The sequence below is a fragment of the Astyanax mexicanus genome, chromosome 18 (assembly GCF_023375975.1).
Source record: "Astyanax mexicanus isolate ESR-SI-001 chromosome 18, AstMex3_surface, whole genome shotgun sequence".
In the NCBI taxonomy this organism is placed as follows: Eukaryota; Metazoa; Chordata; class Actinopteri; order Characiformes; family Acestrorhamphidae; genus Astyanax; species Astyanax mexicanus.
In genome coordinates this window covers 26,150,694-26,164,095 of record NC_064425.1, presented here as the reverse complement: position 1 = coordinate 26,164,095, position 13,402 = coordinate 26,150,694, and the positions used below count along the sequence as shown (strand labels likewise).

At 37.9% G+C, this 13,402-nt stretch overlaps 1 protein-coding gene across 1 annotated transcript in view; it reads right to left on the bottom strand.

Moving 5' to 3' along the window:
• Positions 1 to 1,148: 1,148 nt before the first annotated feature.
• LOC103028994 (uncharacterized) overlaps positions 1,149 to 13,402 on the bottom strand; it is a 12,435-nt gene continuing 181 nt past the window's right edge. Inside the window, exons 2-5 of the mRNA XM_007232351.3 lie at positions 11,069 to 11,239; positions 10,324 to 10,370; positions 3,418 to 3,837; positions 1,149 to 1,765 (exon numbers count right to left, since the gene is read on the bottom strand). Coding sequence (XP_007232413.2) covers positions 1,599 to 1,765; positions 3,418 to 3,837; positions 10,324 to 10,370; positions 11,069 to 11,100 — 666 coding nt within the window. The 5' untranslated portion in view covers positions 11,101 to 11,239 and the 3' untranslated portion in view covers positions 1,149 to 1,598. The remainder of the gene's footprint in view (positions 1,766 to 3,417; positions 3,838 to 10,323; positions 10,371 to 11,068; positions 11,240 to 13,402) is intronic.

Below are 13,402 nucleotides of genomic sequence, written 5' to 3'. Positions count from 1 at the left end.
TTTTTGGCCTCTTGAGAGAATCAGTTGTAAAGTTCTGAAGCGGTAGAGTTGGTACACAGTGAATAGCCCTATTTAAATAGTGTTATAATCCATATTACAGCAAGAACTACTCAACTAAGTAGTTAAAAAACAAATATCACACACAGTTAGGGCTGTTAATCTATATATAAAAAAAAAACAAATTAACTAATATTTCTTCCTCCGTACCATTGAAATGAATCAATATAGAGTAATCACAGTGATATTTTATTTATATTAAAATATATTTGTTTAGTTGTTTTAACACAGATTGCAACAGTGTATTTAAAAAAAGTCTAAATCATCAATGCACAATATGAAAAAGGAAGAAGGGAAGATAAATGGGTGGAATAAACAGGCAGAAGAGCAAAAATGGCAAACTTTACAAAAGCAATATAAATAGAAAGTAATCTTCCTTCTAAACTTAGGTGTAGCAAAGGTGTGTGTTGCATTGGTAAATTACACTAAATACCACGAAACACTGCTAAATACTGCTAAAAAAACGCTAATTACAGTTAAATACCTCTAAACACAATTATATACTTCTAAATTCTACTGAAAACACATTACCAGGTTCTGTAAAAGAGGAATTCCCCTGAACAACTATGTTGAACAATCTTTGTTTTTAGATCATTTGAGAGTCGTTTTGATGAATCTTCAGAGGAGATTCAAATAGGAGAACAACTTGCAATTAGCCACCTTATATACCTTTTCTCATGATTGGATACACCTGGCTATGAAGTTCAAAGCTCAATGAGGTTACCAAACCAATTTTGTTCTTCAGTAAGTCAGTAAAAAGTAGTTAGGAGTATTCAAATCAATAAAATGAAAAGGGTGCCCATACTTTTGCACCGGTCAAATTTTGGTTTAATGCATATTGCACATTTTCTGTTAGTACAATAAACCTAATTTCAATCCTGAAATATTACTGTGTCCATTAGACATATCAAACTGAAATGGCTGTTGCAAACACCCAAATATTTAGAACTAAAAATGATTAAGATTAATAGGGGTGCCCAAACTTTTTCATATGACTGTATATTCCCAAAATTTTGAAAATATTTTTATAATTTAAATGAATACATTTCAATTATTTATTTATCTATTTGCATAAATAAATAATGCAAAAACATTTTAAAATTGTTTTTATTATTGTTTCTCAGTTAAAGTCATTCAATATTGTGTACAATATATACAGTATGTACTAAACAATAATAAAATAGCAATACATCATCTTGAGCCTGACTTTAGGTATTTATGAAATGTAATAAGCAGCTTCTGATGGTTCAGATGGCCTGTAGTTAAGCCTGCTTTCATACTGCACCTTTGTAGCCCACCCACTTCAAGCCAACACTGTCTGTCTCTTAGATCATCAGAAGTGATTACAAAAAGGTTTCACTAGGTGGAACGATACAGTCTGTGGGTGCAGATAAGTGCCCATGAGCCTGTGGGTGCTTAACATTTAACAGATGGAAGAAATAAGTCATCTGATGCTAACGGAAAGTAATAGAACTGCTGTACAGAACACAACAACCACAGGTGTGAAATTAATCAGGAGACAGATTCAGCAAAAAAGGACTTTAGATTCTTATTAAATGAGTAAATGAGAACAAGCAATAACAGCGGACGTAGAATGAAAACAATGTGTAAGTGCATAAAAACACAGATACAACCAGCTTTAATGATAAAGGAAGAAAAAGAAGGATTGTGAAAAGGACATCATTTGTGGTTTCCTCATCAAATGTACCTGAAACAAAAAGTAAAAGTAAATCATCAACCATATAAAGCATTGTGATGTGGAGCAGTGGAACTGTGATCATTGGAATAATAGTGCTCCATCCAATACTTATGAGTTGCATAAGAGTTAAAGTAAAGTTGTGAAAGTTGTGGGGCCAGCATGTGAGGTAGAGGAGTAATCACCCAACATCCTGACCTTGCCAATGCTCTGGTCACTGAATGCAATCAAATCTCCACAGCAATGCTATGCTAATAGAAATGCAAAATCTAGTAGAAATACCCTTGATGTTTGAAAAAACAGGTGTCCTCATATTTAATTTTAAAAAATCTATCCATTCTATCTTCAAATTAGCAGCTTTTACAAAAAAAAAAAGATGTAAAAAGATTTTATTCCAAGTATATAAATGTCATACACAAATATGTGTATGCATATATTCAGCTGGGCAGAATGAATCTTGATTAGGTTGTAGAGGCATTTCTAGAGGTCAGCAAACTCTCACCTAGAGGTACACTACCCAAAGGGAGCCTGTTTATAAGAGAACTCTGGTGTAAAATTGACTTTTTGTGTAGTAAAACATGATAAAGAGTACTTACCTTTGTTAAATAGCCCATCTCCATTCTCCCGCAGCTTTCAGAGATCCAGCAATTTTGTGCTGTTTGCCCAGCACTCTTTACAACGGCTACATAGGGGTATATTTTGCCCCCGATAAATCACTTTTTACACCGTTATCCAGGCTCAAAGTAGCTCTACACCTCTTTGGTAGAATCTGGAAAGCCCTGACATTTAAAACAAGGCTTTAAAAGTGCACAAAAATTATTAGTACTGAGGAAGGTGTTTAATACACCTATATTAATCACGCCTCAACCAATTTTTACCCGATTTTCACATGGTTTGGTTTTCACATGGTTTGGTTCAGACAGCAGAGATGTCCGTCTTTGTTAAAGAGCATAATACAAAGTATTTCAGCATGAAAGCACGTATTTGTAATGTGTGACAGCATTCTGTATCATTACTACATCTCTGTTGTTTGTAACAAATCAAACCGTATGAAAATCAGGTAAAAATTTGTAGAGTTGTGATTATTACAGGTGTAATAAACACCTTCCTCAGTACTAATAAATGCACTGGGGGCACACGATTGTAGTGGCTGGCTGCTACACCAGGAGGTAGGTTATGTGGCGTCTATGTATATAAGTCTATTTCATGATCAGTACCATGATGGTGGCACCTGGAGCTGAAGCTTACGCTACAGGTTGTAAACAGCGTATTTTAATAAGCTATCTGTGCACTTTTTAAGTTCTTAATGCCTTGTTTTAAATGTCAGGGCTTTCCGGATACTACCAATGAGGTGTGGAGTTACGTTGAGCCTGGATAATGGTGTAAAAAGTGATTTATCATTTGCAAAATATGCCCCGAAGCGGCCGTTGTTAAGAGTGCTGGGCAAAAAGAACAAAATTACTGGATCTCAGAAAGCTGCGGGAGAATGGAGGCGTGCTATTCAACAAAGGTTAGTACTTTTACATGTTTCTCCTTTAAAGTTCAGCTAAGGAAGCAGTTTTACACCCATTTGTGGCAAGTGTCCAATCATGATATACCTGTAATTATTTACATATTTGTTACTATCCTTCAAACACATGACTTGACCACTTGGTGTCACTTACCAGCAGTAATAGTAGTAGTAGAAATAACAGCATCTGTTATCCTAGGAGCCCTTTTCTCTTCATAGACACTGAGATTTGTGCCTGTTCCACCATACTGACGTGCCGGTAATGTTCTGTTAATCAGGCAGAAGTAGTTGCAGAAGAACCTGCCGGTGTCATTCAGCTCAAGTGCAGTCAGTGAGAGGTTGCTGCTCCACTGGCTGTCATTCACATGCTCCTGGAACCTTCCTCTGAACTGTAAGAGCTGTCTGATCTCTGGAAGCCTGCCATCCTCGCTCTGCCTGTACCAATCTATGCGGCATTTGGTAATGTTTGTTTCTCTGTCTGCGCGGATCCTGCAGAACAGGGTGGTGTTTTCTCCTGTTGAGTGCTGTGCTGTGGGCGGCCATTGCTCCACGCTGACATTACCATAGACGTATGCTGCAATGTCAAGAGGCAAAAAAGTAAATATAGCACAAATTAATAATAACATAAAAAGTACAATTGAACAGGTTCTTAGAGTGAAGTTTGGGAACCCTCATGGCTCCATGTTGTACAGGCCAATGGATCTCTTCTTATGAAACAGTATAAAGTAGAAACAAGTGGTTGTTCCAAGTGTAACATTACCGTTACTATCAGGGGCAGATCTAGCCATTTTGGGGCCCTAGGCAAAATATAAACAAGGGACCCTCATTCTTAAAACACACATATAAACCAAATAACTAGAGATGGAACGATCGATCGGCAGTGTATCGGTATCGGCCGATTTTCAGCCAAAATGCGGTATCGGCGATAGGCAGATATTCTTCTGATTTTAGCCGATCTGATTCAGGAGTTTAGGGTTAAGCAGTTTATCAGAGCTGTGTGTGGATGAAACTGGTGAAACCGGAGAAACTGCTCGCTTACAGGAAGCTGCAGTTCCTCATCCAACCACTAGTCGGAGCTGCAGCAGCAGCACAAGCCCAGCTGTCTTTACTCACTCAGAGCTACAGCCCAGCCACGGGCTACAGGGCTCAGTTCAGCCAGTCTGGAGCCTTTCCTGTTCATCTGTGTAGGGAATAAAGGTTTTAACCCCACTAAACGGATAATACAGCTCTCTACAGTTCATCTTTCAGCCCAACCAGATAACAGCAGCAGTTTAGAGCAGCCGTCACGGAGTCACTGCTCGGATTACATTATAAACAGGTCAGTTAGCGCGCTGCTAACCTCATGATGTTTATAACTACGGAGTTTAATGGACACACCACGGCTGCAAGGTAAGACTGTTGAAGGCTCCTGAAGACTATTAAAGGCTATTGGAGGTTATTGAAAGGGTTATTGGGGGCAGAAATCAGTAAAGGCTGGTTAGATAAGTGATTCACATGCTCGTCCTTTGCTGCGGTGAAACTGTGACTAGCGCTACCACAGTAATGTTTATTAACGTCATTAAAACAAATTTTGTCAGGTATTGTCTTATAAATATTAACACATAACTTATATCTCTTCTAAGAAGCGTTTATTTAGGTCAGTAACACTCTTGTGTTTATTTACTATCAGTGTAAATTACCAGTGTTTGCTTAGGCATGGATGTGATTAGGGGAATCTGTACCAGGTTTGTCTGGCACCTGTGTGGCATTAATGTGGCATTTGGCCCCGCCCAATATCGGTATCGGCGATCAGCCGATCGTGGTGAAAGACGACCAGCGATCGGAATCTGCCCCAAAAACACTGATCGGTCCAGGAGGTGTAAAAAAGGAGGTAAATTTTGGCAGTGCATCTGCGATTCTTTTGCTCTCTGCCCGTTTCTTTCGTTTAGCAGAACCACTTTCATAACTCTGCTTCATTTTCACTGTGACAGCTGTCACTCTAGTCGCGTACAGTTCCCGCTGTTTTGGTTTGAAGTCACGTCGTGTGGCACGTTGCTACGTCATCATATTATGGAATAGTTCAATGCGAGCAACGGAGGGGGGCATGTGTGTTTGGACAATTAGTATTTAGACATTAATTCGGTATTCTACTGATATTTCTGTTGTTTTTTTAATAGAAATAATTTTTTTTCTTTACTTTACATACAGTTGTGGTCAAAAGTTTACATACACTTGTAAAAAAACATAATGTTATGGCTGTCTTGAGTTTTCAATAAGTTCTACAACTCTTATTTTTCTGTGATAGAGTGATCGGAACACATACATGTTTGTCACAAAAAACAGTCATAAAATTTGGTTCTTTCATAAATTTATTATGGGTCTGCTGAAAATGTCACCAAATCTGCTGGGTCAAAAATATACATACAGCAACAAAATTTGTCAATTTTAGTGATGTAGCGAGTTGTGTCAATCAAATTAGCTTCATGTCATGGCCTCTTCACTTCTTGTAAGTGATTCTGATTGACTACAGCTGTTGACTTCTCATGAGCCCATTTAAATAGGTCTCATTTGACCCAGTGATTAGACTCAGCTACAAAAGCTACAATGGGAAAGTCAAAGGAACTCAGTGTGGATCTGAAAAAGCGAATTATTGACTTGAACAAGTCAGGGAAGTCACTTGGAGCCATTTCAAAGCAGCTACAGGTCCCAAGAGCAACTGTGCAGACAATTATACGCAAGTATAAAGTGCATGGAACAGTTGTGTCACTGCCACGATCAGGAAGAAAACGCAAGCTATCACATGCTGCCGAGAGGAGATTGGTCAGGATGGTCAAGAGTCAACCAAGAATCACCAAGAAGCAGGTCTGCAAGGATTTGGAAGCTGATGGAACACAGGTGTCAGTCTCCACAGTCAAGCGTGTTTTACATCGCCATGGACTGAGAGGCTGCCGTGCAAGAAAGAAGCCCTTGCTCCAGAAAAGGCACCTTAAGACTCGGCTGAAGTTTGCTGCTGATCACATGGACAAAGATAAAACCTTCTGGAGGAAAGTTCTCTGGTCAGACGAAACAAAAATTGAGCTGTTTGGCCACAACACCCAGCAATATGTTTGGAGGAGAAAAGGTGAGACCTTTAATCCCAGGAACACCATGCCTATTGTCAAGCATGGTGGTGGTAGTATTATGCTCTGGGGATGTTTTGCTGCCAGTGGAACTGGTTCTTTGCAGAAAGTAAATGGGATAATGAAGAAGGAGGATTACCTCCAAATTCTGCAGGAAAACTTAAAACCATCAGCCCGAAGGTTGGGTCTTGGGCGCAGTTGGGTGTTCCAACAAGACAATGACCCAAAACACACATCAAAAGTGGTAAAGGAATGGCTAAACCAGGCTAGAATTAAGGTTTTAGAATGGCCTTCCCAAAGTCCTGACTTAAACCCCATTGAGAACATGTGGACAGTGCTAAAGAAACGGGTTCATGCAAGAAAACCATCACATTTAGCTGAACTGCACCAATTCTGTCAAGAAGAGTGGTCAAACATTCGACCTGAAGCTTGCCAGGAGCTTGTGGATGGCTACCAAAAGCGCCTAGTTGCCGTGAAAATGGCCAAGGGACATGTAACCAAATACTAATGTTGCTGTATGTATATTTTTGACCCAGCAGATTTGGTGACATTTTCAGCAGACCCATAATAAATTTATGAAAGAACCAAATTTTATGACTGTTTTTTGTGACAAACATGTATGTGTTCCGATCACTCTATCACAGAAAAATAAGAGTTGTAGAACTTATTGAAAACTCAAGACAGCCATAACATTATGTTTTTTTACAAGTGTATGTAAACTTTTGACCACAACTGTAAGTAACAAATTAACATTGTTTTTGGTGTATTTACTATAGCTGGGATGGTCAGATTTGGGGGCCCCTATGGAGGACAGATTTGGTCGAGGCCCTAGGCAAATGCCTAGGTTTGCCTAATTAAAGAACCGCCTCTGGTTACTATAAGGACCATTCCACCGAATGGATGCCGTTTGCTTGTTGTAACTCTTCCAAATTAACTTTTTTCATTTTTTCAACCTTGAATCTAATAACACATGTATTTAACTTTTCAAAACATGTACTGGTCAAACTCAGGCAGGTCTCTAAGCCGAAGAACGTTACAAAACTCATGCGACATTCAAAAAGCATGTCTTAAAGCAAGTTCCTTTGATTTTCTCTTAAGAAAGCCGTTATTCTAAAGAAATGCTGCATGTACAAATAATTGATATTTATCACAAAAAATCACTCCTGTTACTGGCACTCAGTCCTATTACTATTTATTTTTTAAATAACAGGAATGAGTTTTTAGCACAGAATTAGCAAAAACATAAAAAATAGCTAAATGGCGGCTATGCTAATAGCATGAGGACACCAAACACATTGTAGTAATTTTCTCAATATAAATAACATAAGATCTAAGGATTTATTTAGTTAACAGGGATGAGTGTTAAGATTGACCTCCTCAGTCATAGTTACAATAAGATCAAATATACAGAAAAACAAGACAATATGCTTAATAATAATTTGGTGGAATGGCCCATAAGATCCTGGGTTGCTACTGTAGGCTAGCTAGGTGGCCTAACTAGCTACAATGGAATCCCAGGTGTTTGCTAGGGTTTGCAAAAAGGTTAATAGTAGGGTTTGTTTGTGGTGCCCTGCACATTTTAATGGAGTGGCTGCTTTAATACTCCATAATATTCCAAGATTCTTTAATGAATTATATTTAACATGTTCTCCATTATAAGGACCAATGTAAATAACACACTTATCATAAAGCTTGCCACATATAATAGGAAAAGAACTAGCATGGGACTAGTGTCTCATAACTTTTGCCATGCCCGTGGAGTCTATTTGTACAGACAAAATTCAGCCAGATGGTGCCGATCACAATCCTTATCACCCACTGTGGGTAATAATTCCTTATATGCTGTACTTCAGGTACACATGTGACACTGTAGATCAATGAATGTCCATAAATTCCCACAAATCATTTGGAAATGGACTGTCCCATCCATCTGGCACCCAACCAATCAGACCTCACTACAACTCCACCTGATAATTTACATCACCTTGCCATCAGCATGCTGGTCAGTGTTAAACCGCACTCACAAGATAACAACTCACAACTAATACAGGTGCAGGTATTCCCAAGCTCTCCCTTGGAGTAACATTTAATGATGAATTTACATACTGCTACCCTATGACTTTTGTCATGTCAGTATGTATATGATGTATTTGTTATTTTATTTTTAAAAAATGTTCTAGGATAAGGAACCATATAAAGAACCACACTTATAACAAAACAACATGTTCTCCTTTTTGGTTCTTTATAGAACATTAAAGAATCAAGTGCAATATGTTCTCAATGATAGAGAACAATAATTCTTTAGCTATTTATGTAAAGATTTATATTTAGATTATCTGCGAGCCACCAGACACCATAGCAACACCATAGTAACCACCTAGCAACTGCTTAGCAGCATCATAGTAACCACCACAGACAGTATAGCAACACATTAGCAACCACCTTGTAACTGCTTAGCAACATCATAGTAACCACCACAGACACCATAGCAACACCTTAGCAACCAACCTAGCAAAACCTTATCAACTGCTTAGCAACACCATATCAACCATGATGGATACCATAGCAAGGCTTTAGAAACAACCTAGCAACACCTTAACAACCACTTAGCAACACCATAGAAACCACCACAGATACCATAGCAAGGCTTTAGAAACAACTTAGCAATACCTTAACAACCACTTAGCAACACCATAGAAACCACCACAGATACCATAGCAACACCTTAGCAACCACTTAGCAACCACCTGGCAACCACAAAGGATACCATAGCAACACCTTAGCAACATTTTAGCAACAACTTAGCAACCACTATGGATACCATAGCAACACCTTAAAAACCTACCTAGCAACACCTTAGCAACCACTCAGCAACACCATATCAACCATGATGGATACCATAGCAAGGCTTTAGAAACAACCTAGCAACACCTTAATAACCACTTAGCAACACCATAGAAACCACCACAGATACCATAGCAACACCTTAGCAACCACTTAACAACCACCTGGCAACCACAAAGGATACCATAGCAACACCTTAAAAACCTCTCAGCAACACCTTAGCAACCACCTTGCAGCCACTTAGACACAACATAGCAACCACCATAGTGAATGGTGGGAGCCATTTTAGCTGTGCAACCATCCTGCGTTTCCTTCAGGAAATGAACTTTTCTAGTTTTCTTAAATTAACCATATTTTCTCCATGATAAGGAACCCTATAAAGAACCACATTCAAAGCAAATGGCTTCTATAAAGTACAAAAAAGGGTGCAACATGAAACCAGTTTCATCAGTGACTCATTTAGGTGACATTTAGAAAAAAAATACATTTTGAGGATTCTATGAAGAACGTATGCAACGTGTTCTCAGTCATGGTGAAAATAGATTTTGTTTTTGTTATTTTTCTTGAAAGAGCCATATTTAACGTTTTCCATTATAAGGAACCACATTTTAGCAAAAGAAAGTTCTAATATTGTCCTAAAAAAGGTTGGATGCTTCTTGTTAGTGTGTAATCCATGTTCAGAAAATAAAACTGCCTCTCAGGATTAGATTTTAAGGTAATTTAAAGAAAACTTGATTCAAGAAACATTTTCTTCTAAAAAAAATATATTCTTAAAGATTTTAACAAGAACCTTCAGGGGTTTCTCCATAGTTTCAAATTATTTTAGTGTTAACAGTGATAGCTAAGCTTCAGCAAAACCACATTTTGAAACCAAATCCTGGGATAAAATTGTACTTTCAGTTGTCCCTCTATAACCACAGTCCTATCAGAAACAATGATCTTCACAGTAACAATAAGGGTTAATTGACCTTATAACAATAGTGTAACCCTGGTGCTACATAAAACCACCAGTTACTCATTCAGGGAGTCGTTGCAGCAAGACTGCAGCAGAAGACATAAAACAGACACATGATTACAGAAAAATGAATAGAAATCACTAAAATAAACAGCTCTGTTACCTGATAGATGGATTACAGCCAGGAGGAAACTCTGAGGTGCCATGTTTCTGTAAAGGAAATAAAAGTCAACACTGCTTACACAATCACCGGCGTATTCTTGCCACAGCCCACAAGTTCAGAGCATGGTTACGTGGTTTGTGTGGAGCTCATGTAATAAACAATCGCTACAGTTGGTTGGCTTTGGAACTTATTTGGAAATTGTAACCAGAAATAATGTACAGTATATGTTTTATATCTACTTTGATATACTCTCTATAATCGGAATTATTTTATATTTAAAAAAAAAAGTTTTATAGAACAAATAAAGACATTCTCACTATTTGGGGTAAAAAGCTCTTTGTTAAATGACAGTGAGATGTGTGCTCACCCATACAGTAGTTTTGTTTGACACAATAGTGATAGTGAACAGTTTTCCACAGGTACAGTGATTGATGTGGATTTAGCACTCATACACTGCCTATATGTTTTCACTTTCATGTAAAAAACATCATATTTTTTAAGCATTAACTTTCACAGTGGAAGAACTTTACAATCATAACTTTTAATGTACTTCACTGTCAGAAGATTTTATTTCATGACATTTTGGGGCATTTCTATTGGTCTATTCATCATAAAATTCAGATAAACTGAATATAAAGAAATACAGACTGGATCAAAAACTGAAAATGGAAAAACTTTTACAGAACAGTGACAAAATACTAGGTAAGACCTAATTGTGTTAAACTGTAATAAAATTATAGCTTACCGAGCTGCACTCCACACAGTCCTGCTCTTCATCTTGCTACTATTATCTTCTGCATAGAACGTGCACACAGATAAAAGAAGAGGGGCTATGTAAGCGGGCTTGTGAGGGGCTTTCACACCTCTCCAAAAGCAGGCTTTACACACTTCCTCTCTGTGTTTTTTCTTCTGAAATCTGCAGAAAAAACAGTCAACACTCAACTCAAGATGTAGCTCAAAAGTAGATACGTGTTAGTTTAGTATGAAGCGCAAAAATGGAAAGCACAAATGTTTAAAAAGCCCATAAAGTATAACTATATAAAGCACTAGAACTGAAGCTGAAAATGATGAGACCACAAATTAGCTTGTGGGTGAATGGCTGGTGGAATTACTGTCTCTTTTCAATTGATACATGTACAGCTCTGGAAAAAAAGTAAAAGACCACTTCAGTTTCTGAATCAGTTTCTCAGATGTTGCTCTTTATAGGTATATGTTTGAGTAAAATAAACATTGTTGTTTTATTCTATAAACTACTGACAACATTTCTCCCAAATTACAAATAAAAATATTGTCATTTAGAGCCTTTATTTGCAAAAAATGAGAAATGACAAAAAAGATGCAGAGCAAATCATGCAAGGAAAATAAGTTTATATTCATAAAGAGTTCAGAAATCAATATTTAGTTCATTAACCCTGGTTTTTAATAACAGTTTTCATGCATCTTGGCATGTTCTCCTTCACCAGTCTTACACACTGCTTTTGGATAACTTTATGCAACTCCTGATTATCCATCTTCCTCTTGATTTATTTTCCAATGGTTTTTAATTTGGTAAAACCAAAGAAATGAGTTTTATTCAGAAAAGCTGAATAAAGAGCTCTACACTCTTTATTGTGTTTATAAAACACTTTATATCAATGAAAATGAAAAGATTAAGAGTCTACTAAAAGACTCTTTACCCCCAAATCTCTGTGTCCTGTACCAGTCAAATTAATGGACACACCTCTATTCATACCATAAGTTATTTCTTTATTTTTTTTACATTGTAAATTCAATATTAAAGACATTAAACATTTAAAGTGTTAAACAAACAAACAAGAATGTTTTATACTTTAGATTCTCACATTTAGAGTGAGAGTCACCTGGAATAGTTTCTCAGCATATTGAAGTACCTGGAGGTGCTGAACAATAGTTTCTGCTTTTCCTTCATGCTGTGAAGCTCTAGCTCATCCCAAATTACCATCTCAGCGGATCAGGTTTAGATCAGGGGGTTGTGGAGGCCAAACATTCATTTTACTTTTTACCACATAATTAAATATGTGTTCCTTAATTGTTTTCAAGTGTTTAATATTAATCTACAATGTAGAAAACAAATTAAACAAAGAAAAAAAATGCAAAGGTGGTTGACTTCCCCAATAGGGTTTCCAAATAATGTTCACAGTATATCCCATGACATTTGTTTTCTGTCGAGTCAAGATCACATTAAAATGATAAAAATACATACATTTTCAACAGCTTTTCGATATAAATTTTAGCAGAATATCTATAAAATAAAAAGTATTTTTTTAAGGAGCAATTTATTATTTATTTACACAAATGTACAGCTGTTATGTTAATATTACTATAACTGCAAGAAAGTAAAAAAACTCAACTGTAATTTTCTGGCAGCAGATGGCAGCAGAAATTATATGAAAGTATATACAGCTTTAGAAAAAAGAGACCACTTAAAAATTATGAGTTTGATTTGATTATGACTTTGATTTTACCAAATTAAAAACCTCTGGAATAAAATCAAGAGGAAGATAGATGATCACAAACATTAAATCAAGCTGAACTGCTTAAATGTTTGCACCAGTGGCATAAAATTATCCAAAAGCAGTGTGTAAGACTGGTGGAGGAGAACATTCCAATGCATGAAAACTTATTAAAAACCAGGGTTATTCCACCAAATATTGAATAAAGGGGGGGGGGGGGGGGAGATGGAGTGGGAAGATTGAGTAGGAAGATGATGGCAATGGGAGACAGAAGAGGAGTAGGGAGGACAGACAGACTGAGGAATAGGAGAGAGAGGAGGAGGAGTGGCCACGCTCGAGCACCGCCCTACGAGACTGCAGGGAGGCGGAGCCACGGCCCGGCAGCGGGCCCGGCGGAAGAACGCAGGTTAGGAGAGAAAACAGGGAAAAAACGGGAGCGGCGTGGGCACTAGAAGCGGTAACGCCCGCAGCGGCGCGGCCGCCGGGAGCGGAAGCAGTAGCGGCGTAGGCGCCGGGAGCGGCGTGGCCGCCTGGAGCGGCAGCAGTAACGGCGTGGGTGTCGGGAGCGGCAGAGGTGAGAGACAGAGAAAGAAGTCCGGAGGGAACCT